The sequence below is a fragment of the Eleutherodactylus coqui genome, chromosome 5 (assembly GCF_035609145.1).
Source record: "Eleutherodactylus coqui strain aEleCoq1 chromosome 5, aEleCoq1.hap1, whole genome shotgun sequence".
Taxonomy (NCBI): Eukaryota; Metazoa; Chordata; class Amphibia; order Anura; family Eleutherodactylidae; genus Eleutherodactylus; species Eleutherodactylus coqui.
Genome location: NC_089841.1, coordinates 22,930,915 through 22,956,189, shown reverse-complemented (window position 1 = coordinate 22,956,189; position 25,275 = coordinate 22,930,915). Strand labels below are relative to the sequence as shown.

The 25,275-nt window shown below is 49.2% G+C and overlaps 1 protein-coding gene across 1 annotated transcript in view; it reads left to right on the top strand.

The window, feature by feature from the left end:
• The window catches only part of LOC136627325 (oocyte zinc finger protein XlCOF7.1-like), a 722,169-nt gene that overhangs the window by 19,411 nt on the left and 677,483 nt on the right, over nt 1-25,275 (top strand). Inside the window, exons 2-7 of the mRNA XM_066602331.1 lie at nt 6,816-6,919; nt 7,254-7,433; nt 7,516-7,639; nt 18,347-18,450; nt 18,605-18,784; nt 18,867-18,990. Of these exons, the coding sequence (XP_066458428.1) occupies nt 6,842-6,919; nt 7,254-7,433; nt 7,516-7,639; nt 18,347-18,450; nt 18,605-18,784; nt 18,867-18,990 (790 nt within the window). The 5' untranslated portion in view covers nt 6,816-6,841. The remainder of the gene's footprint in view (nt 1-6,815; nt 6,920-7,253; nt 7,434-7,515; nt 7,640-18,346; nt 18,451-18,604; nt 18,785-18,866; nt 18,991-25,275) is intronic.

Below are 25,275 nucleotides of genomic sequence, written 5' to 3'. Positions count from 1 at the left end.
CTCATGGCCTGCACCCACACCCTCATCTCCGCTGTCCTCGGCCCCATCCAGCAGTGTAGTTCAGCGCACCGTTCAGCCGTCGCTTGCGCAAGTGTTCGAGCGCAAGCGCAAGTACGCCGCCACGCACCCGCACGCTCAAACGTTAATCGTCCGCATAGCAAAATTCATCAGCCTTGAGATGCTGCCGTATAGGGTTGTGGAAACTGAGTCCTTCAAAAGTATCATGGAGGCGGCGGCCCTGCGCTACTCAGTTCCCAGTCGCCACTACTTTTCCCGATGTGCCGTCCCAGCCCTGCACGACCACGTCTCCCGCAACATTGTGCGCGCCCTCACCAACGCGGTTACTGCCACGGTCCACTTAACTACGGACACGTGGACAAGCACAGGCGGGCAGGGCCACTACATCTCCCTGACGGCACATTGGGTGAATTTAGTGGAGGCTGGGACAGAGTCAGAGCCTGGGACCGCTCACGTCCTACCCACCCCCAGAATTGCGGGCCCCAGCTCGGTGCTGGTATCTGCGGAGGTGTATGCTTCCTCCACTAAAGCACCCTCCTCCTCCTCCTCCTCCTCTGTCTCGCAATCAAGATGTGTTAGCAGCAGCATGTCGCCAGCAGTCGGTGTCGCGCGGTGTGGCAGCACAGCGGTGGGCAAGCGTCAGCAGGCCGTGCTGAAACTACTCAGCTTAGGAGATAAGAGGCACACGGCCCACGAACTGCTGCAGGGTCTGACACAGCAGACCGACCGCTGGCTTGCGCCGCTGAGCCTCCAACCGGGCATGGTCGTGTGTGACAACGGCCGTAACCTGGTGGCGGCTCTGCAGCTCGGCAGCCTCACGCACGTGCCATGCCTGGCCCATGTCTTTAATTTGGTGGTTCAGCGCTTTCTGAAAAGCTACCCACGCTTGTCAGACCTGCTCGTAAAGGCGCGCCGGCTCTGCGCACATTTCCGCAAGTCCCACACGGACGCTGCCACCCTGCGCACCCTGCAACATCACTTTAAGCTGCCAGTGCACCGACTGCTGTGCGACGTGCCCACACGGTGGAACTCTACGCTCCACATGTTGGCCAGGCTCTATGAACAACGTAGAGCTATAGTCGAATACCAACTCCAACATGGGCGGCGCAGTGGGAGTCAGCCTCCTCAATTCCTTTCAGAAGAGTGGGCCTGGTTGGCAGACATCTGCCATGTCCTTGGTAATTTTGAGGAGTCTACCCAGGTGGTGAGCGGCGATGCTACAATCATTAGCGTCACCATTCCTCTGCTATGCATCTTGAGAAATTCCCTGCAAACCATAAAGGCAGCTGCTTTGCGCTCGGAAACGGGGGCGGGGGAAGACAGTATGCCGCTGGATAGTCAGGGCACCCTCCTGTCTATTTCTCAGCGCATACAGGAGGAGGAGGAGGAGCATGAGGAGGATGAGGAGGAGGGGGAAGAGACAGCTTGGGCCGCTGCTGACGGTACACCGGCTGATTGCCTGTCATCCTTTCAGCGTGTATGGCCTGAGGAGGAGGAGGAGGAGGAGGATCCTGATAGTGATCTTCCTAGTGAAGACAGCCATGTGTTGCGTACAGGTACCCTGGCACACATGGCTGACTTCATGTTAGGATGCCTTTCTCGTGACCCTCGCGTTGCACGCATTCTGGCCACGACGGATTACTGGGTGTACACACTGCTCGATCCACGGTATAAGGAGAACCTGCCCACTCTGATTCCCGAAGAGGAAAGGGGTTCGAGAGTGTTGCTATACCACAGGACCCTTGCGGACAAGCTGATGGTAAAATTCCCAGCCGACAGCGCTAGTGGCAGAAGGCGCAGTACCGAGGGCAAGGTAGCAGGGGATGTGCGTAGATCGAGCAGCATGTACATCCCAGGTAGTGCAACAGTCTTTAAGGGCCTGGCCAGCTTTATGTCTCCCCACCAAGACTGTGTCACCGCTCCCCAGTCACGGCTGAGTCGGCGGGAGCACTGTAAAAGGATGGTGAGGGAGTACGTAGCGGATCGCACGACCATCCTTGGTGACGCCTCTGCCCCCTACAACTACTGGGTGTCGAAGCTGGACATGTGGCCTGAACTAGCGCTGTATGCCCTGGAGGTGCTTGCTTGTCCTGCGGCTAGCGTCTTGTCGGAGAGGGTGTTTAGTGCGGCTGGGGGAATCATCACAGATAAGCGTAGCCGCTTGTCAACCGACAGTGCCGACAGGCTAACACTCATCAAGATGAACAAAGGCTGGATTTCCCCAGACTTCTGTTCTCCACCAGCGGACAGCAGCGATACGTAAGCAATACGTAGGCTGCACCCGCGGATGGAAGCTACGTTCTCTCTCACCATCCAAAACGGGGACATTTCTGCTTCATCAATCTGTGTCTAATATTCCTCCTCCTCCTCCTCCTGCTCCTCCTCCTGAAACCTCACGTAATCACGCTGAACGGGCAATTTTTCTTAGGGCCACAAGGCTCACTCAAATAATTTTTCAGAACAATTTTTATAAGTTTCAATGCGCTTAAAAGCATTGGAACTTTAACTTGAACCAATTTTTCGTTACACTGGGCTGCCTCCAGGCCTAGTTACCACTTAAGCCACATTAACCAAAGCGATTAATGGGTTTCACCTGCCCTCTTGGCTGGCCATGGCCAATTTTTGGGATGTACATTAGTACTGTTGATACAGCAATTTTTGTGGGCCCTCGCCTACAGTGTAATCAAATTAATTTTTAGCCCACCTGCATTACAGCTGACGTTACCTCAGCTGTGTTGGGCAATGCAATGGGATATTTTTATGTACCGCCGGTGGGTTCCAGGGAGCCACCCATGCTGTAGGTGCACACTGAGTTTTTAATACATCTGTACACTTCTAAAGAACCCGTCTGACTGGGGCATGCAGTGTGGGCCGAAGCCCACCTGTATTACGCACGACATTACTACCTCAGCTGTGTTGGGCAATGCAATGGGATATTTCTATGTACCGCCGGTGGCTTCCTGGCACCCACCCAGGCAGTGGGTCCACAGGGAGTTTAACCTACATGTGTCCACTTGTAAAGAACCCCAGTCTGACTGGGGCATGCAGTGTGGGCCGAAACCCACCTGCATTAACCCTTTCCAGTCCACTGTGTGACCTGTGAAGACATTAGGGTTTAAGGCTGTACAGCTCCGTTGTTGGTAGACGTCCGTCGGGGTTCTCGTACTGTATATTGCCAGCCTCTCTGCTGTCGGAGCCTATCCTACGTGTCAGCTCATGCAGTACTGGCTTTAGCCAGCATATAGCGCCGTTGTATAACAGCAGAAAAAGAGTAAGCCCCCTAGGAAAACCATATACAAATTGGATTGGAAAGGGTTAAGCACAACATTACTACCTCAGCTGTGTTGGGCAATGCAATGGGATATTTCTATGTACCGCCGGTGGCTTCCTGGCACCCACCCATGCTGTAGGTGCACACGGAGTTTTTACTACATCTGTACACTTATAAAGAACCCCAGTCAGACTGGGGCATGCAGTGTGGGCCGAAGCCCACCTGCATTAAGCACGACATTACTACCTCAGCTGTGTTGGGCAATGCAATGGGATATTTCTGTGTACCGCCGGTGGGTTCCAGGGAGCCACCCATGCTGTGGGTCGACAGGGACTTCACAATAGGGAGTTGTACCTGCCTGTGTCTATGAATTAAAAAGCCCGGTCTGACTGGGGCATGCAGACACCTTGACAGAATGAATAGTGTGTGGCACATAGGTTCCCCATTGCTATGCCCACGTGTGCAGCTCCTGATGGCGGTGGCACAGGATTCTATTTCTCATTGCTTCTGTACAGCATTGTGGGCTATCGCTCCGCCACTTTTAAAGAGGGTCGCTGCCTAGCCGTGCCAACCTCTGCAGTGTGTGCCTGCGGTCCCTCGTCATGGCAGACGCAATTCTAAATAGACATGAGCGTGGTGTGGCATGAGGGCAGCTGAAGGCTGCCCAGGGACACTTTGGTGTGCGCTGTGGGGGGGGAGGGGGGGCGGTTGGGCAGCATGTAACCCAGGAGAAGTGTCAGTGGAGTGTCATGCAGGCAGTGATTGTGCTTTGTTGGAGGTAGTGTGGTGCTTAGCAAAGGTATGCCATGCTAATGAGGGCTTTTCAGAAGTAAAAGTTGTTGGGAGGGGGGGGGGCCCACTCTTGCCGGTATTGTGGCTTAATAGTGGGACCTGTGAACTTGAGATGCAGCCCAACACGTAGCCCCTCGCCTGCCCTATCCGTTTCTGTGTCATTCCCATCACTTTCTTGAATTGCCCAGATTTTCACACATGAAAACCTTAGCGAGCATCGGCGAAATACAAAAATGTTCTGGTCGCCCATTGACTTCAATGGGGTTCGTTGTTCGAAACGAACCCTCGAGCATCACGGGAAGTTCGTTCCGAATAACGAACACCCGAACATTTTGGTGCTCGCTCATCTCTAGTCCCACATTATAAAAGGACCCTCAGAACACTCCTTACCCCGCCCCCTCTGCTGTCACTGGAGAGTTGGGGTGGAGTCCTGTATTCCTGGTGGAAATCATATTTCCCAGTTTTCAGTCTTATCTCGACGGGAAAGCCCCCTCAAACGTGAATTTGGGCGTGGCATATTCTTAGTCCTGATTTTACATATGGTTTGAGCCCACGCACGGATGGGTTGACATCCATATTTTCCCAGATATGCAGTTCTGGGTGCTCTGAGCCTTGGACCTCAATGCCTGTAGATGAGTTTTGTTCGGCTGGTCAGCCCGATTCTGAAAATCTAATTCATATCTGGCTAAGACCTTCATATGCCCAAATATCCTTTATTAAATGATTTCCTTCTGATGTGAACTTGGCACCAGGATGTCTGCGTGAACCATCCAAGGTGCCAATCCATGCCAGGAGGGGCCTATTTAGCATCTCCTTGTCAGTAGCTGGTGGGACAAAGGGCTTCCTGTCCTCCTGTAGATCGAAGACTTGCCAGATACAAAAGAGAGGAATGAGAGGTTAGAACACTGAATTCATCCAGCTTTCCCAGGGCCTGACAAATGACAACCATAGCATAGAAGCTGAGATAGGCCCAAGGCCTGACACACACAATGCCTGACAGCCTGAAGTCTCTACACCACCCTGTGCTACTTATCTAGGAAACTGCCATCCAGAACTCATTATGGTCAACGGGGTCTGTCCAGTACCTTATCCTCTGTATAAGAATAGTAAGTCCTAGTGGCTGAAGGATCAGATCCCTCTGACCACCAGGATGTAGACTCCTCTGTATAAGAATAGTAAGTCCTAGTGGCTGAAGGACTAGATCCCTCTGACCACCAGGATGTAGACTCCTCTGTATAAGAATAGTAAGTCCTAGCGACTGAAGGACCAGATCCCTCTGACCACCAGGATGTAGACTCCTCAGTATGAGAATAGTAAATCCTAGTGACTGAAGGACCAGATCCCTCTGACCACCAGGATGTAGACTCCTCAGTATAAGAATAGTAAGTCCTAGTGACTGAAGCAGCAGATCCCTCTGACCACCAGGATGTAGACTCCTCTGTATAAGACTAGTACGTCCTAGTGGCTGAAGGACTAGATCCCTCTGACCACCAGTATGTAGACTCCTCTATGTAAGAACAGTAACTCTTAGTAGATGGAGCAGATTCTTCTGACCACCAGGTTGTTGATTCATCTGTCTAAGAATAATTAGTCCTAGCGGCTGAAGGACCAGATCCCTTTGACAAACAGGATGTAGACTCCTTTGTATAAGAATAGTAAGTCCTAGTAGATGAAGGACCAGATGCCTCTGATCACCAGGGTGTAGAAGATGCAATTGTTTGCAGGGCAGGGTGAGGCTGGAGGGCGCCCCCTGCAGGTTATTTTGGTGGCCATTTGTATGACCTTCAGGATGTTTTCCATCTGTCATTAGGAATGTATTAGCCGTTCCTCACTAGTGATATTTGTTATCTCTGAGACGGCAGCGTGTAACGGGTTTCACTATAGAAGCGGTCGGCCTACTTTCTGCTACAGATTGGGCCCAGACGGGATAGGGCGGTGTAAACTTTACTGAGGTTTGTGCGGCTTATTGGATGCCGCGATCCGGACGCTGGTAAACGTTTAGGTCGTGGAGTCAGTAAGTAATTAGTACAGAGAAGTAATTAGATGGGAATGGGCTCATCTTCTCACTCCTTTTCTGGAGGAGCCACGGGCATGGCTTGATAGGCATTCTGCCAGGACAGCCCGGGGCGTTACAGAGGGCCCCCGGCTGCCATGATACCTGCACGGCTCCCTGCGATCTCATCGCATTTAAATACCGCTATCAGAATTGCCAGCTTATCGGAGTTGGTATCAGCCGCAGTAAACAGCCGGCGCTCATGCTGTATGGAGGGAGATCGCCGCGCGTTCATACATACCCCGACGCTGCAGGGCGTACATGTACTACCTATAGCACTAAGGGGTTAAAGGATTCCAGCAAATGTTTTTATAAAATCTCCTATTAAATGAATTCCTAATAAAGTATTTCTAAGGTTCTCCCACATTAAATGCTGCTATTAAAAATCCTACTTGTCCCTCACAATACCGGCGCTCATCCAGCTTTATTAGCAGATATAATAGCAATTGTCGTTGGGCGGTGGGGAGGAGAAATGGCTGCAGGAAGGGGTTAACGGGAGGCTGTCCGGAGGATTCTGCTGCCCGATGTCACACATACATCCCAACACGCATGTACATTGCAGACATCTATATTGTGCGCTAAAACACTGCAGCGCTTCAGAGAAAACCCCGTAAAAAGCAGCTGAACTTGGAGATGTTGGTTTTTGTGGTTTTTACATCGGTTCATATTGTTTCCATTCAGGTCCCTACAGGACTGATTCATCAGAGATGGAGAAGGACAGAAACAAGATGGCGGAGAGTGTATTCAACCTCACCCTAGAGATACTCCTCCAGCTGACTGGGGAGGTGAGAGACTCTGATGATGTCACATTACATCATTCTTATCTATGGTAACAGATGATGTCACTGGGGAGGGGAGAGATTCTGATGATGTCACATTACATCATTGTTATCTATGGTAATAACAGATGATGTCACTGGAGAGGGGAGAGATTCTGATGATGTCACATTACATCATTGTTATCTATGGTAATAACAGATGATGTCACTGGAGAGGGGAGAGATTCTGGTGATGTCATATGTCATTCTAATCTATGATAATAACAGATGATGTTACTGGGGAGGTGATGGACTCTGGAAATGTCTGTAGTGATATTTATTAATGTCTCCCCATACATAGGATTACTCAGTAATGAGGAAGACCTCTAGTAAAGACTGTCGGGCCCCTGTGTGTGTTGAATGGGGAAGACCCGTGAGCCCAATCATGGGGCCCTCACCTCACCCCCTGATACATGAGGACATCAATGTACAGAAGATTCTAGAACTCACCAACAAGATGATTGAGCTGCTGACTGGAGAGGTGACGCTGCAGGGAATGCTGGGACATTATACAGTAACAGCACTGGAGGCTTCTGGGTGATGACCGTATATTGTGTTGTCAGGTTCCTATAAGGTGTGAGGATGTTGCTGTCTATTTCTCCATGGAGGAGTGGGAGTATTTGGAAGGACACAAGGATCTGTACAAGGAGGCCATGATGGAGACCCGCCAGCCGCTCCCATCACCAGGTAATGGATGTATTTAGGATCATAGCTGTGGAGGGGTGATGTGGGGCATGTGCCCCTGGTGCTTGTAGGCAGGAAGTGGGGTGTGAGCCAGGCAGGACACTGTGCTAGTTGGATTAGTAGAGCCATTCACTACACAGTTGATTAAAGACAGTATAATCAGAAGGCCTACAGATCACCAGCACACATTTAGGCCCCCGGCACACGGGCGGAAATTCCGCAGCAGGATTTCCTGCTGAATTTACGCCTGTGCAAGCTGGCATAAGATTGTGTTAGAAAACGCAATCCTATGCAGACGGCCGCCATTTGTCTGCGCGAAATCACGTGTGGAAAACAAATCGCGGTATGATCTATTTCTGTGCGGAGCTCTGAGAGCCCCGCACAGAAATGTCACTCCCCGGCTGGCGGCTCCGCTCCGGCATGTGCCTGCTGGCCGGCAGCTGGCACATCAAAGACCCGGAGCCGCGCTGGTCCCTTCAGAGGCTCGGGTCGGGTCCCTTTGCGACAATTCTCGCAGCAGGATCTGACCCGGTCGTCTGCAGGCGGCCTTATCAATTGCTGATATGTAAGCATCCCGGTCCTACAGTGACACTAGTCAGCGACTGTATGGCGGATGACTGCTATATCAAACAGAATGTGGCTACAGAAGATCTCTGCTCCACTAGCCCTACTGCTACAGTAGCCGGCGGCGGTGCAGGGCTGGAGAGGTGCCTTGGCCCATGCTGCCCCTGTCCCCCCAACTATCCCCACCAGATCCTCCGCTTTGCATTTAATCCCTGCAGGACCGGAGGAGGAGGGATCTGGCATCACCAGTAAGAGCTGCTAGGTTGTATCTACAGAGTGGATATCCAGCTTGGTGGGACTTGTGAGCGATGGTGGCCAATAATATATCATTGTCCGCCTTTATTGTTCTCTTAGTTTCATATTAGTAATTTGTAGAACCCCTCTAAATTGGTGAAGGGGTCACCAGTACGGCTGTGGCTACATGGAGACTCTGACCACAATACTCTTCTCATTGGGATGTAATGGCGGTCAGTACGGTTGTATCGCAGTTTGCTGTGACCCTACAATTAGATGAAGCCCGGCTAGTTTGGAATTCTTGTGATTCGCGGGGGGAAAACTGCAAGCCACAATGCATTCCCCTTTACAGAAGTACTGGATGAAAGTTGTGCCGTTGATATCACCTATCTGGGTGTCAGGAAAGCCTTTGTACAGTTTCACATTAACCCCTTATTGACGAAGCTTGTTTGCGCCTTAGTGACGGAGCCAAATTTTGAAAATCTGACATGCGTCGTTCAACATAGCATAACTCCGTAAAGGTTTTGCATATCCCAGTGATTCTGACATTGTTTTTTCGCCACATGTTGTACTTCATTTAGCTGGTAAAAATAGACTGATAGTATTTATGTATATTTATTAAAAGTACCAATATTGTAAAAATTTTGAAATAATTGTCATTTTTTCACATTTTCAGCTATAATATCTCAAATGTGTCCAAACATACTGTACAAAGTTTTGATGGGATATATAGTTCCACCTGTTTACTTTATTCTGGACGCATGTTTGAAAAAGTTGTGTGTTTTTTTAACCATTTAGGAGCTGTACAAATTTAACATTACTTTTCAGCATTTTGAAGAACCCGTTGTTTTCCTACACCAAGCTAAGATTGCAAAGGCTCATAGGTGTCAGAATGATAGATACCCCCACAAATGACCCCAATTTAAAAACTACACCCCTTAATGTATCAACTGAGGGGTGTCATGAGCATTTTGACCACACAGCTTTTTTTTCAGGAATTCAAATTTAAAGACCTATTTTTTTTCTATAGTGCACATGAAAATGAGGATTGACACACCAAAATGGATCCCCCTGTTTGTCCCGTGTTCAGAGACATGCCCATTGTGGCCCTAATCTTATGTCTGGATGCACAACGGGGGCCAAAATGAAAGGAGTAGTCGGTGTCTTTCAGAACATAAATTTGCTTGAAGGTGTTTTAGGCCCCATTGCCCACTCGTAGAGCTCTTGAGTGGCCAAAACCATAGAGAAACCCCACAAATGACCCCATTTTGAAAACTAGACCCCTTACCAAATTTATCTAGGGGTGTACTGTGTATTTTGAACCCACAGTTTTTGAATGAATTCAAGCAAAGCAAAAGGAAAAAATTGTGATTTTCATTTTTTTTGGCAATTGTCATATTAAAAAACGCTTTTTTTGAACAGCACACACATGAATGAAGACTTGCACCCCAAAAGAGATACCCCTGTTTGTCCCGTGTTCAGAGACATGCCCATTGTGGCCCTAATCTTATGTCTGGATGCACAACGGGGCCCAAAATGAAAGGAGTAATCGGTGACTTTCAGAACAGACATTTTGCATGAAGGTGATTTAGGCCCCATTGCCCACGATTTTCATTTTTTTGTCAATTTTGTCAATTTAAAAACAGTTTTTTGTCAAGCACATACATGAATGAAGACGTTCACCCCAAAATGGATACCCCCGTTTGTCCCGTGTTCAAAAACATTCCCGCTGTGGCCCTAATCTACTTACAGGAAACATGGCAAGGCCTGTAATGGAGGGAACACTGTTGGATTGCAGGGCACAACTGAATAAATTCCAGGCCCCATTGCCCACTTGTACGAAATAAAAATTGACACGTTGAAAAATTCCTACACCCCTCCCCCCCTTTTCAGCGTTCCCCAAATCTTAGCTGAAAGTAATAATATGAACTGTGTGGTATTTCCGAAGACAGGGGTAATTACGGAGGCTGGTTGGGATGGGTACATCGGGCAATAAACCCGGGTATCCCCCCTCCTCTCATGCTTTTTGGGGGCTATTTTGTGACCTCAGCCGCGCGGATGGGGTGTAAAAAGTGGCGCTCTTTGGGTCTCCATAAGCTTGCCGAAGTGCGGCGGTCTCGCACAGAAGGCGCTCAACAAGCTGCTCCTGGAACTGCATGAAGGTGAGCGTTCCCGGGGCTTCTTATAAAATACGTATTACAGGTAGTGATCTGAATAACGCCGGGCTCCTGCGGCCATATGTGGAATCCGCTTGCGGAGACCCGCAGCGGATCCCAGCTGTGAGCCCGGCTGTGACCCTGCATACAACCGCGTAATCTACTGCGCATAACTGCCTACTCACACAGGCGGTCATGCGCAGTATATATATTGTTTTGTTTGTATTTCCCGCACCGTCGCTTAGCGATGACACGGGTACCAGCAGCCGTATACAATGTAGTTGCGTATGGGCTGCGGGTATATCCACGACCATGGAGCACAATGGGCTCTGTGTTGCTGATCTCCGCAGTAAAATAGAACCTGCTGCGTTCTCTTTTCTGCCAGTGGATTACGTAATTCCGACCCACTAATGTGAGCGGAATTGTGTAATCCAATGCAAATGATCTGCGTATTACCGCGAATCAGAGACATGCGGAATCCGTAATTCCTATCCGGTCATGTGAGACCGACCTAAGGTAGATCGCTACCTTTTTATCACGTGACCGGCGACCGCTCAACAAGGTCACTGCTCCAGGCTCTCGGCGACCGTTGGTTGCTGGAAGTAAGGAGATTTTACATTTCCCGGGCTCCCCGACTCCTGCGCATGTGTCCGGTGTTTTGCCGGTGGTCGCATGTGCAGAATCCGGGAAAGTTCACGGAGAAAGATCGCGTCGGGTTGCAAATACGGAGCCCCCGCTAAAAAGTTTCATCTCCTCTCACCGATCACATCAGGGAGGGGAGATGAAGCTTCACCTTTTTTAACTTTTACGTGATCGCCATTATCCATTGGAAAATGGCGAACACGTGATCAGGAACCGCTCACCGCGGCTCTCCGTGAAATCTCCAGGCTCTCGGCTAAATTTTGTAGCCAGGAGCAGGGAGATTTTGAATTTCCCGGGCAATCTTTGACTTTTACGAATGCGTCCGCCATTTTGGCGATGGGCGCTTGCGCAAAAGCTAGGGTAAGGTCCGCGGATTAATCCAGGGGCCTTACGTACGTCATTTCATCCTCCCTCACGGATATGATCCGTGGGGGGAGATGAAATGTAAGCTTTTTACACTTTAAATGATCACATGCTGGGTGACATCCCTCTGCTCCTGGCTACACATGGCAGCCAGGAGCAGAGGGATTTTGAATTTACGCCCTGTTGTGGGAAGGGGTTGAAGCCTTATGCTAAGGCGTATCTGTAGGATCTGACAATTTGGGGCCTGTAGGGTCCCACATTATAAAAGGACCCTCAGAACACTCCTTACCCCGCCCCTCTGATGTCACTGGTGGGTTGGGGTGGAGTCCTGTATTCCTGGTGGAAAATCATAATTCCCCGTTTTCGGTCATATCTTGGCGGGAAAGCCCCCCATGTCGTCAGACGCCAGGAGCAGCGCGCCGAGACAGAGGCACGAGCGGGGGAGGGTGGGGGGCTGAAGGGGACATCGCAGCAGCGCAGGAGCTGATACCGGCGCCGAAGCAGGGGCAGTAAGGTGAGACCGGAGCAGAGAAGTAGCCGACGCCCAGAGGCCACCAGGAGTCCAGCGCCAGCAGCAGCAGAGGGGACTAGAACGGAGCAGCTGAGACAGGAGGGCAGAGTGAGCAGCCGCCGGGAGAGCAGGTGATGTCACCAGGAGGAGTGGAGGAGCCGCAGGAGCCGATAAGTATCTTCTGTGTGTGTTTGTGAGCTAAGTGTGTGTCTTCTGTGTATCTGGTGTGCCCTAGTTGTGTCTTCTGTGTGTGTGTGTGTGTGTCTGTGGGTCGAAGTGTTTGTAAGGGGGGGGGGAATAAAAATTTTTTTTTGAACGGTTGCGCATAAGTGTCAGCGTGTGAGTGGTTGCGCGAGGGCAGCAGCATGTGAGTGGTTGCGCGAGGGCAGCAGCGTGTGAGTGGTTGCGCGAGGGCAGCAGCGTGTGAGTGGTTGCGTGAGGGCAGGAGCGTGTGAGCGGTTGAGCGGAGGCAGCAGCGTGTGAGCGGAGACAGCAGCGTGTGAGCGGAGGCAGCAGCGTGTGAGCGGTTGAGCGGAGGCAGCAGCGGTTGAGCGATTGCAGCAGCGTGTGAGAGCCAGCACCGCTGCAGCACGACATGCCCTCTGAACGCCAGGGGGATGACTGCTCCGGTGAGACTAGGACGGGGAGTGCAGGGCAGGCTAGACAGGTTCTAGTGGTGGGGGACTCAATTATAAGGGAGATAGATAGGGCAATCTGCCATAAAGACCGGGATCGTCGAACGGTGTGTTGTCTTCCTGGCGCTCGAGTTTGACACATCGCGGATCAGATTGACAGATTACTGGGAGGGGCTGGTGAGGATCCAGCGGTCATGGTGCACGTTGGCACCTATAAACAAGTTAGAGGTCAATGGAGGGCCCTCAAAAATGATTTCAGGGACCTAGGGTCCAAGCTCAGGGCGCGGACCTCCAGGGTAGTTTTCTCGGAAATACTACCTGTACCTAAAGCCACACTAGAAAGGCAGCAGGATCTTAGGGAGGTAAACAAGTGGCTCCGGAGTTGGTGTAAGAAGGAGGGATTTGGGTTCCTGGAGAACTGGGCTGACTTTGCTGTCGGCTACAGGCTCTACCGTAGGGACGGGCTGCATCTTAATGGGAAGGGTGCAGCCGTGCTGGGGGAAAAGATGGCTAGAAGGCTGGAGGAGTGTTTAAACTAGGGACTGGGGGGGAGTGTGAAATGAGAAATAGTGGGGTAGCCAGTGTAACTAGCGACCCGGGTCCAAGCAAAGGGAATGGGGGTCGAGCAGGGGGTGGGGTTAGTACAGTTAGAACTGATAGATCAGCCATTAGTACGAATAGCAACAAAACAAATTTAAAAAACAAAAAAAAACTATATAAATTGTATGACCACGAATGCAAGAAGTCTGATTGGTAAAGTGGGTGAGCTTGAAGCGAGAATGACTGATGAAAACTATGATATAGTCGGAATTACGGAAACATGGCTTGATGATAAGTGCGATTGGGCGGTGAATTTGCAGGGGTACAATCTCTTCAGAAGGGACCGAAGGAACCAGAAAGGGGGAGGGGTATGTCTGTACGTCAAATCGAACTTGAAGCCGAGGCAACGGGAGGATATAGGAGAAGAACAGGTGGAATCTCTGTGGGTAGAAATACAGGGAGAAAAAAATAACAAAATCCTGATAGGGGTCTTCTATAGACCACCAAAAGCAACAGAAGAAACTGAAAACTTACTATTAAGGCAGATAGAAGAGGTGTCAAACCGCAACAAAGTAATTATCATGGGGGACTTTAATTATCCGGATATAACATGGGAGAACGAAACCTGCAAATCTCACAGGGGTGATAAGTTCTTGAGAGTAATTAAAGACAATTACCTGAACCAACTTGTGCAGGAACCAACAAGAGGGAGGGCCATTCTGGACCTAGTACTAACTAACAAACCGGAACGTATAAAGGGGGTGCAGTTTGAGGGCCACTTGGGGAACAGTGACCACAATATAATCAACTTCCAGCTGTCATTCAATAAGAAGCCTTATCAGGGAGCGACAAATAAACTAAACTTTAGTAAAGCAAAATTTGATCAGCTCAGAACTACTATCGGTAACATTAATTGGGACAACATCCTCAAAAATATCAGTACGGAGGACAAATGGGAAAAGTTCAAAAGGATCCTAATCACCTCATGTGAGCAGTTCATTCCCTTTAAAAATAAAAGAAACTCAACTAAAAGGAAACCAATGTGGCTCGACAAGACGGTACGAGGGGCAATAAATGAAAAGAAGAAAGCGTTCAAACTACTAAAGCAACAAGGCAGCGAAGAAGCGCTAAAATCATATTTTTCAACTATATTAACAGCAAAAGGATTTGCAGGGAGAGCACTGGCCCTTTAAAAAATAATGCAGGAGAGATCATTGATGATGACGGAGGGAAAGCAAATCTACTAAACAGTTTCTTCTCAAGTGTATTCACAAACGAAAAGGAAATGCCACACGAGATGCAGGGGAATAAAATGAACCCATCACAAAATATCTCATACCTAACGCAGGAGGAGGTGCGGAAGCGACTAAAGAAGACTAAAATTGATAAATCGCCGGGCCCAGATGGAATACACCCAAGGATACTAAGGGAACTAAGTGACGAGATAGCTAGGCCGCTATATCTAATATTTCTAGACACTATCAAGACCGGTGTAGTACCATTGGATTGGCGCATTGCCAACGTGGTTCCAATTTACAAAAAAGGGAGCAAAAGTGAGCCTGGTAACTACAGGCCAGTAAGTCTCACTTCAGTAACGGAAAAAATTTTCGAGGAGATTCTGAGAGACACCATCGATGAGTACCTCAAGGAGAACAAGGCAATAAATCCTCACCAGCATGGATTCATGAAGGGTCGCTCATGTCAGACAAATCTGATCAGTTTCTACGATGAAGTAAGCTCTAAGCTGGACCAGGGAGAATCTATTGATCTTGTATATCTGGACTTCTCTAAAGCCTTTGACACCGTGCCACATAATAGGCTAATATACAAAATGAGGCAGCTCGGACTAGGCGAAAACGTGTGTAAGTGGGAAAAAAATTGGCTCAATGATAGAAAGCAGAGGGTGGTAATAAATGGTTCGTACTCTGATTGGACCAAAGTCGCTAGCGGGGTGCCACAGGGTTCAGTATTAGGCCCCACTCTGTTCAACATATTTATTAATGACCTGATAGAGGGGCTGCACAGCAAAATATCAATATTTGCAGATGACACAAAATTATACAATATAATCAATGCAACGGAGGACAATGTGCGGCTACAAACGGACCTAGATAAGCTGGGGGCTTGGGCAGGAAAATGGCAAATGAAGTTCAATGTTGAAAAAATGTAAGACTATGCACATGGGCAGGAGAAACGGATGTCACAAATATTCACTTAATGGGGTACCACTAGGGAAAAGTGATATGGAAAAGGATCTGGGGGTACTAGTGGATAGTAGACTAAACTGGAGTAACCAATGCCAGTCAGCGGCTGCAAAGGCAAATAAAGTCTTGGGGTGCATTAAAAGAGGTATAGGGGCGAAGGATGAGAACATCATCCTTCCATTATATAAGGCACTCGTCAGGCCTCACATGGAATACTGCGTACCATTCTGGTCACCGGTGCTCAGGAAAGATGTCACAGTGCTTGAGGGGATTCAAAGAAGGGCAACTAAACTAATAGATGGAATGACGGGACTGCAATACCCAGAGAGGCTCTCCAAATTGGGATTATTTACTCTAGAAAAAAGACGGCTAAGGGGTGATTAAATAACTATGTATAAATACATGAGGGGACAATACAAGGATCTCTCCCATGATCTGTTTACACCCAGGACCGCGATGGTAACAAGAGGACATCCGCTACGATTAGAGGAAAGTAGGTTTCATCACCAACATAGAAGGGGATTCTTTACCGTAAGAGCAGTTCGACTGTGGAACTCTCTGCCTGAGGAAGTGGTGATGGTAAAATCCATAGAGGAGTTTAAAAGGGGACTTGATGTCTTTCTGGAGAGGAAGGACATTACAGGATATAAGTCTTAGGTTAATTGTCAATCCGGGTATACAGGCAGGTAGGAACTATTAGGGGTTGATCCAGGGAACAGTCTGATTGCCATTAGGGAGTCGGGAAGGAATTTTTTCCCCAAAAGGGCTAATTGGCTTCTGCCCTTGGGGATTTTTGCCTTCCTCTGGATCAACACAGGAGGATAGACAGGCTGGACTAGATGGACATTGTCTTCATTCAGCCTTACATACTATGTTACTATGTTATGTAAACGTGAATTTGGGCGTGGCACATTCTTTGTCCTGATTTTACATATGGTTTGAGCCCACGCACGGATGGGTTGACATCCATATTTCCCCAGATATGCAGTTCTGGGTGCTCTGAGCCTTGGACCTCAATGCCTGTAGATGAGTTTTGTTTGGCTGGTCAGCCAGATTCTCAAAATATAATTCATATCTGGCTAAGACCTTCATACGCCAAAATATCCTTTATTAAATGATTTCCTTCTGATGTAAAATTGGGCACCAGGATGTCTGCGTGAACCATCCAAGGTGCCAATCCATGCCAGCAGGGGCCTATGACACACACAATGTCTGACAGCCTGAAGTCTCTACACCACACTGTGCTACTTATCCAGGTAACTGCCATCCAGAACTCATTATGGTCAACGGGGTCTGTCCAGTACCTTATCCTCTGTATAAGAATAGTAAGTCCTAGTGACTGAAGGACCAGATCCCTCTGACCACCAGGATGTAGACTCCTCTGTATAATAATAGTAAATCCTAGCGGCTGAAGGAGAAGATCCCTCTGACCACCAGGATGTAGACTCCTCTGTATAAGAATAGTAAGTCCTAGTGACTGAAGGACCAGATCCCTCTGACCACCAGGATGTAGACTCCTCTGTATAATAATAGTAAATCCTAGCGGCTGAAGGAGAAGATCCCTCTGACCACCAGGATGTAGACTCCCCTGTATAAGAATATTAAGTCCTAGCGGCTGAAGGACCAGATCCCTCTGACCACCAGGATGTAGACTCCTCTATGTAAGAACAGTAACTCTTAGTAGATGGAGCAGATTCTTCTGACCACCAGGTTGTTGACTCCTCTGTCTAAGAATAATTAGTCTTAGGGGCTGAAGGACCAGATCCCTTTGACAAACAGGATGTAGACTCCTTTGTATAAGAATAGTAAGTCCTAGTAGATGAAGGACCAGATGCCTCTGACCACCAGGGTGTAGAAGATGCAATCCTTTGCAGGGCAGGGTGAGGCTGGAGGGCCATTTGTATGACCTTCAGGATGTTTTCCATCTGTCATCAGGAATGTATTAGCCGTTCCTCGCTAGTGATATTTGTTATCTCTGTGACGGCAGCATGTAACGGGTTTTCGCTATAGAAGTGGTCGGCCTACTTTCTGCTACAGATTGGGCCCAGACGGGATAGGGCGCTGTAAACTTTACTGAGGTTTGTGCGGATTATTGGATGCCGCGATCCGGACGCTGGTAAACGTTTAGGTCGTGGAGTCAGTAAGTAATTAGTACAGAGAAGTAATTAGATGGGAATGGGCTCATTGTCTCACTCCTTTTCTGGAGGAGCCAAGGGCATGGCTTGATAGGCATTCTGCCAGGACAACCCCGGGGCGTTACAGAGGGCCCCCGGCTGCCATGACACCTGCACGGCTCCCTGCGATCTCATCCCATTTAAATGGCGCTATCAGAATTGACAGCTTATCGGAGTTGGTATCAGCCGCAGTAAACAGCCGGCGCTCGCGCTGTATGGAGGGAGATCGCCGCGCGTTCATACATACCCCGACGCTGCAGGACGTACATGTACTACCTATAGCACTAAGGGGTTAAAGGATTCCAGCAAATGTTTTTATAAAATGTCCTATTAAATGAATTCCTAATAAAGTATTTCTAAGGTTCTCCCACATTAAATGCTGCTATTAAAAATCCTACTTGTCCCTCACAATACCGGCGCTCATCCAGCTTTATCAGCAGATATAATAGCAATTGTCGTTGGGCGGTGGGGAGGAGAAATGGCTGCAGGAAGGGGTTAACGGGAGGCTGTCCGGAGGATTCTGCTGCCCGATGTCACACATACATCCCAACACGCATGTATATTGCAGACATCTATATTGTGCGCTAAAACACTGCAGCGCTTCAGAGAAAACCCCGTAAAAAGCAGCTGAACTTGGAGATGTTGGTTTTTGTGGTTTTTACATCGGTTCATATTGTTTCCATTCAGGTCCCTACAGGACTGATTCATCAAAGATGGAGAAGGACAGAAACAAGATGGCGGAGAGTGTATTCAACCTCACCCTAGAGATACTCCTCCAGCTGACTGGGGAGGTGAGAGTTTCTGATGATGTCACTGGAGAGGGGAGAGATTCTGGTGATGTCATATGTCATTCTAATCTATGATAATAACAGATGATGTCACTGGAGAGGTGATGGACTCTGGAAATGTCTGTAGTGATATTTATTAATGTCTCCCCATACACAGGATTACACAGTAGTGAGGAAGACCTCTAGTGATGACTGTCGGGCCCCTGTGTGTGATGGATTGGGAAGACCCCTGAGCCCAATCATGGGGCCCCCACTTCGCCCCCTGATACATGAGGACATCAATGTAGGGAAGATTCTAGAACTCACCAACAAGATGATTGAGCTGCTGACTGGAGAGGTGACGCTGCAGGGAATGCTGGGACGTTATACAGTAACAGCACTGGAGGCTTCTGGGTAATGACTGTATATTGTGTTGTCAGGTTCCTATAAGGTGTCAGGATGTCGCTGTCTATTTCTCCATGGAGGAGTGGGAGTATTTAGAAGGACACAAGGATCTGTACAAGGAGGCCATGATGGAGACCCGCCAGCCGCTCCCATCACCAGGTAATGGATGTATGTAGCAGGATCATAGCTGTGGAGGGGTGATGTGGGGCATGTGCCCCTGGTGCTTGTAGGCAGGAAGTGGGGTGTGAGCCAGGCAGGACACTGTGCTAGTTGGATTAGTAGAGCCATTCACTACACAGTTGATTAAAGTCAGTATAATCAGAAGGCCTACATATCACCAGTACACATTTAGGCCCCCGGCACACGGGTGGAAATTCCGCAGCAGGATTTCCCGCTGAATTTATGCCTGTGCAAGCTGGCATAAGATTGTGTTAGAAAACGCAATCCTATGCAGACGGCCGCCATTTGTCTGCGCGAAATCACGTGTGGAAAACAAATCGCGGTATGCTCTATTTCTGTGCGGAGCTCTGAGAACCCCACACAGAAATGTCACTCCCCGGCTGGCGGCTCCGCTCCGGCATGTGCTTGCTGGCCGGCAGCCGACACAGCAAAGACCCGGAGCCGCGCTGGTCCCTTCAGGGGCTCGGGTCGGGTCCCTCTGCGACAATTCTCACTGCAGGATCCGACCCAGTCGTCTGCAGGCGGCCTTATCAATTGCTGATATGTAAGCATCCCGGTCCTACAGTGACACTAGTCAGCGACTATGTGGCGGATGACTGATATATCAAACAGAATGTGGCTACAGAAGATCTCGGCTCCACCAGCCCTACTGCTACAGTAGCCGGCGGCGGTGCAGGGCTGGAGAGGTGCCTTGGCCCATGCTGCCCCTGTCCCCCCAACTATCCCCACCAGATCCTCCGCTTTGCATTTAATCCCTGCAGGACCGGAGGAGGAGGGATCTGGCATCACCGGTAAGAGCTGCTAGGTTGTATCTACAGAGTGGATATCCAGCTTGGTGGGACTTGTAAAATATCATTGTCTGCCTTTATTGTTCTCTTAGTTTCATATTGGTAATTCGTAGAACCCCTCTAAATTGGTGAAGGGGTCACCAGTACGGCTGTGGCTACATGGAGACCCTGGCCACAATACTCTTCTCATTGGGATGTAATGGCGGTCAGTACGGTTGGATCACAGTTTGCTGTGACCCTACAATTACATGAAGCCCGGCTAGTTTGGACCTCTTGTAATTGTCGGGGCGGGGGGAAAACTACAAGCCACAATGCATTCCCCTTCACAGAAGTAGTGGATGAAAGTTGTGCCGTTGATATCACCTATCTGGGTGTCAGGAAAGCCTTTGTACAGTTTCACATTAACCCCTTAGTGACGAAGCTTGTTTGTGCCTTAGTGACGGAGCCAAATTTTGAAAATCTGACATGCGTCGTTCAACATAGCATAACTCCGTAAAGGTTTTGCATATCCCAGTGATTCTGACATTGTTTTTTCGCCACATGTTGTACTTTATTTAGCTGGTAAAAATAGACTGATAGTATTTATGTATATTTATTAAAAGTACCAATATTGTGAAAATTTTGAAAAAATTGTCATTTTTTCACATTTTCAGCTATAATATCTCAAATATGTCCAAACATACTGTACAAAGTTTTGATGGGATATATAGTTCCACCTGTTTACTTTATTCTGGACGCATGTTTGAAAAACTTGTGTGTTTTTTTAACCATTTAGGAGCTGTACAAATTTAACATTACTTTTCAGCATTTTGAAGAACCCGTTGTTTTCCTACACCAAGCTAAGATTGCAAAGGCTCATAGGTGTCAGAATGATAGATACCCCCACAAATGACCCCAATTTAAAAACTACACCCCTTAATGTATCAACTGAGGAGAGTCATGAGCATTTTGACCACACAGCTTTTTTTTCAGGAATTCAAATTTAAAGACCTATTTTTTTTCTATAGTGCACATAAAAATGAGGATTGACACCCCAAAATGGATCCCCCTGTTTGTCCCGTGTTCAGAGACATGCCCATTGTGGCCCTAATCTTATGTCTGGATGCACAACGGGGGCCAAAATGAAAGGAGTAGTCGGTGTCTTTCAGAACATAAATTTGCTTGAAGGTGTTTTAGGCCCCATTGCCCACTCGTAGAGCTCTTGAGTGGCCAAAACCATAGAGAAACCCCACAAATGACCCCATTTTGTAAACTAGACCCCTTACCAAATTTTTCTAGGGGTGTACTGTGTATTTTGAACCCACAGTTTTTGAATGAATTCAAGCAAAGCAAAAGGAAAAAATTGTGATTTTCCTTTTTTTTGGCAATTGCCATATTAAAAAACACTTTTTTTGAACAGCACACACATGAATGAAGACGTTCACCCCAAAATGGATACCCCCGTTTGTCCCGTGTTCAAAAACATTCCCGCTGTGGCCCTAATCTACTTACAGGAAACATGGCAAGGCCTGTAATAGAGGGAACACTGTTGGATTGCAGGGCACAACTGAATAAATTCCAGGCCCCATTGCCCACTTGTACGAAATAAAAATTGACACGTTGAAAAATTCCTACACCCCTCCCCCCCTTTTCAGCGTTCCCCAAATCTTAGCTGAAAGTAATAATATGAACTGTGTGGTATTTCCGAAGACAGGGGTAATTACGGAGGCTGGTTGGGATGGGTACATCGGGCAATAAAACCGGGTATCCCCCCTCCTCTCATGCTTTTTGGGGGCTATTTTGTGACCTCAGCCGCGCGGATGGGGTGTAAAAAGTGGCGCTCTTTGGGTCTCCGTAAGCTTGCCGAAGTGCGGCGGTCTCACACAGAAGGCGCTCAACAAGCTGCTCCTGGAACTGCATGAAGGCGGGCGTTCCCGGGGCTTCTTGTAAATTGCGTATTACAGGTAGCGATCTGAATAACGCCGGGCTCATGCGGCCATATGTGGAATCCGCTTGCGGAGGACCGCAGCGGATCCCAGCTGTGAGCCCGGCTGTGACCCTGCGTACAACCACGTAATGTACTGCGCATAACTGCCTACTCACACAGGCGGTCATGCGCAGTATATATATTTTTTTTGTTTGTATTTCCCGCACCGTCGCTTAGCGATGACACGGGTACCCGCAGCCCGTACACTATGTAGTTGCGTGTGGGCAGCGGGTATATCCACGACCATGGAGCACAATGGGCTCTATGTTGCTGATATCCTCAGTAAAATAGAACCTGCTGCGTTCTCTTTTCTGCCAGTGGATTGCGTAATTCCAACCCGCTAATGTGAGCGGAATTGTGTAATCCAGTGCGATTGATCTGCGTATTACCGCGGATCAGAGGCATGCGGAATCCGTAATTCCTATCCGGTCATGTGAGACCTAAGGTAGATCGCTACCTTTTTATTACGTGACCGGCGACCGCTCAACAAGGTCACTGCTCCAGGCTCTCGGCGACCGTTGGTTGCTGGGAGTAAGGAGATTTTACATTTCCCGGGCTCCCCGACTCCTGCGCATGTGTCCGGTGTTTTGCCGGTGGTCGCATGTGCAGAATCCGGGAAAGTTCACAGAGAAAGATCGCGTCGGGCTGCAAATACGGAGCCCCCGCTAAAAAGTTTCATCTCCTCTCACCGATCACATCAGGGAGGGGCGATGAAGCTTCACCTTTTTTAACTTTTACGTGATCGCCATTATCCATTGAAAAATGGCGAACCCGTGATCAGGAACCGCTCACTGCGGCTCTCCGTGAAATCTCCAGGCTCTCGGCTAAGTTTTGTAGCCAGGAGCAGGGAGATTTTGAATTTCCTGGGCAATCTTTGACTTTTACGAATGCGGCCGCCATTTTGGCGATGGGCGCGTGCGCAAAAGCTAGGGTAAGGTCCGCGGATTAATCCAGGGGCCTTACGTACGTCATTTCATCCTCCCTCACGGATATGATCTGTGGGGGGAGATGAAACGTAAGCTTTTTACACTTTAAATGATCACATGCTGGGTGACATCCCTCTGCTCCTGGCTACACATGGCAGCCAGGAGCAGAGGGATTTTGAATTTACGCCCTGTTGTGGGAAGGCGTTGAAGCCTTATGCTAAGGCGTATCTGTAGGATCTGACAATTTGGGGCCTGTAGGGTCCCACATTATAAAAGGACCCTCAGAACACTCCTTACCCCGCCCCCTCTGATGTCACTGGTGGGTTGGGGTGGAGTCCTGTATTCCTGGTGGAAAATCATAATTCCCCGTTTTCGGTCATATCTTGGCGGGAAAGCCCCCCATGTCGTCAGACGCCAGGAGCAGCGCGCCGAGACAGAGGCACGAGCGGGGGGGTGGGGGGGGGGTGGGGTTGGGGGGGGGGGAGGGGGCTGAAGGGGACATCGCAGCAGCGCAGGAGCCGAAACCGGCGCCGAAGCAGGGGCAGTAAGGTGAGACCGGAGCAGAGAAGTAGCCGACGCCAAGAGGCCACCAGGAGTCCAGCGCCAGCAGCAGCAGAGGGGACCAGAACGGAGCAGCTGAGACAGGAGGGCAGAGTGAGCGGCCGCCGGGAGAGCAGGTGATGTCACCAGGAGGAGTGGAGGAGCCGCAGGAGCCGATAAGTATCTTCTGTGTGTGTTTGTGAGCTAAGTGTGTGTCTTCTGTGTATCTGGTGTGCCCTAGTTGTGTCTTCTGTGTGTGTGTGTGTGTCTGTGGGTCTAAGTGTTTGTAAGGGGGGGGGGGGGGAATAAAAATTTTTTTTTGAACGGTTGCGCATAAGTGTCAGCGTGTGAGTGGTTGCGCGAGGGCAGCAGCGTGTGAGTGGTTGCGCGAGGGCAGCAGCGTGTGAGTGGTTGCGCGAGGGCAGCAGCGTGTGAGTGGTTGCGCGAGGGCAGGGGCGTGTGAGCGGTTGAGCGGAGGCAGCAGCGGTTGAGCGGAGGCAGCAGCGTGTGAGCGGAGGCAGCAGCGTGTGAGCGGTTGAGCGGAGGCAGCAGCCGTTGAGCGGTTGCAGCAGCGTGTGAGAGCCAGCACCGCTGCAGCACGACATGCCCTCTGAACACCAGGCGGATGACTGCTCCGGTGAGACTAGGGCGGGGAGTGCAGGGCAGGCTAGACAGGTTCTAGTGGTGGGGGACTCAATTATAAGGGAGATAGATAGGGCAATCTGCCATAAAGACCGGGATCGTCGAACGGTGTGATGTCTTCCTGGTGCTCGAGTTCGACACATCGCGGATCAGATTGACAGATTACTGGGAGGGGCTGGTGAGGATCCAGCGGTCATGGTGCACGTTGGCACCAATGAACAAGTTAGAGGTCAATGGAGGGCCCTCAAAAATGATTTCAGGGACCTAGGGTCCAAGCTCAGGGCGCGGACCTCCAGGGTAGTTTTCTCGGAAATACTACCTGTACCTAAAGCCACACTAGAAAGGCAGCAGGATCTTAGGGAGGTAAACAAGTGGCTCCGGAGTTGGTGTAAGAAGGAGGGATTTGGGTTCCTGGAGAACTGGGCTGACTTTGCTGTCGGCTACAGGCTCTACCGTAGGGACGGGCTGCATCTTAATGGGAAGGGTGCAGCCGTGCTGGGGGAAAAGATGGCTAGAAGGCTGGAGGAGTGTTTAAACTAGGGACTGGGGGGGAGTGTGAAATGAGAAATAGTGGGGTAGCCAGTGTAACTAGCGACCCGGGTCCAAGCAAAGGGAATGGGGGTCGAGCAGGGGGTGGGGTTAGTACAGTTAGAACTGATAGATCAGCCATTAGTATGAATAGCAACAAAACAAATTTAAAAAACAAAAAAAAACTAGATAAATTGTATGACCACGAATGCAAGAAGTCTGATTGGTAAAGTGGGTGAGCTTGAAGCGAGAATGACTGATGAAAATTATGATATAGTCGGAATTATGGAAACATGGCTTGATGATAAGTGCGATTGGGCGGTGAATTTGCAGGGGTACAATCTCTTCAGAAGGGACCGAAGGAACCAGAAAGGGGGAGGGGTATGTCTGTACGTCAAATCGAACTTGAAGCCGAGGCTACGGGAGGATATAGGAGAAGAACAGGTGGAATCTCTGTGGGTAGAAATACAGGGAGAAAAAAATAACAAAATCCTGATAGGGGTCTTCTATAGACCACCAAAAGCAACAGAAGAAACTGAAAACTTACTATTAAGGCAGATAGAAGAGGTGTCAAACCGCAACAAAGTAATTATCATGGGGGACTTTAATTATCCGGATATAACATGGGAGAACGAAACCTGCAAATCTCACAGGGGTGATAAGTTCTTGAGAGTAATTAAAGACAATTACCTGAACCAACTTGTGCAGGAACCAACAAGAGGGAGGGCCATTCTGGACCTAGTACTAACTAACAAACCGGAACGTATAAGGGGGGTGCAGTTTGAGGGCCACTTGGGGAACAGTGACCACAATGTAATCAATTTCCAGCTGTCATTCAATAAGAAGCCTTATCAGGGAGCGACAAATAAACTAA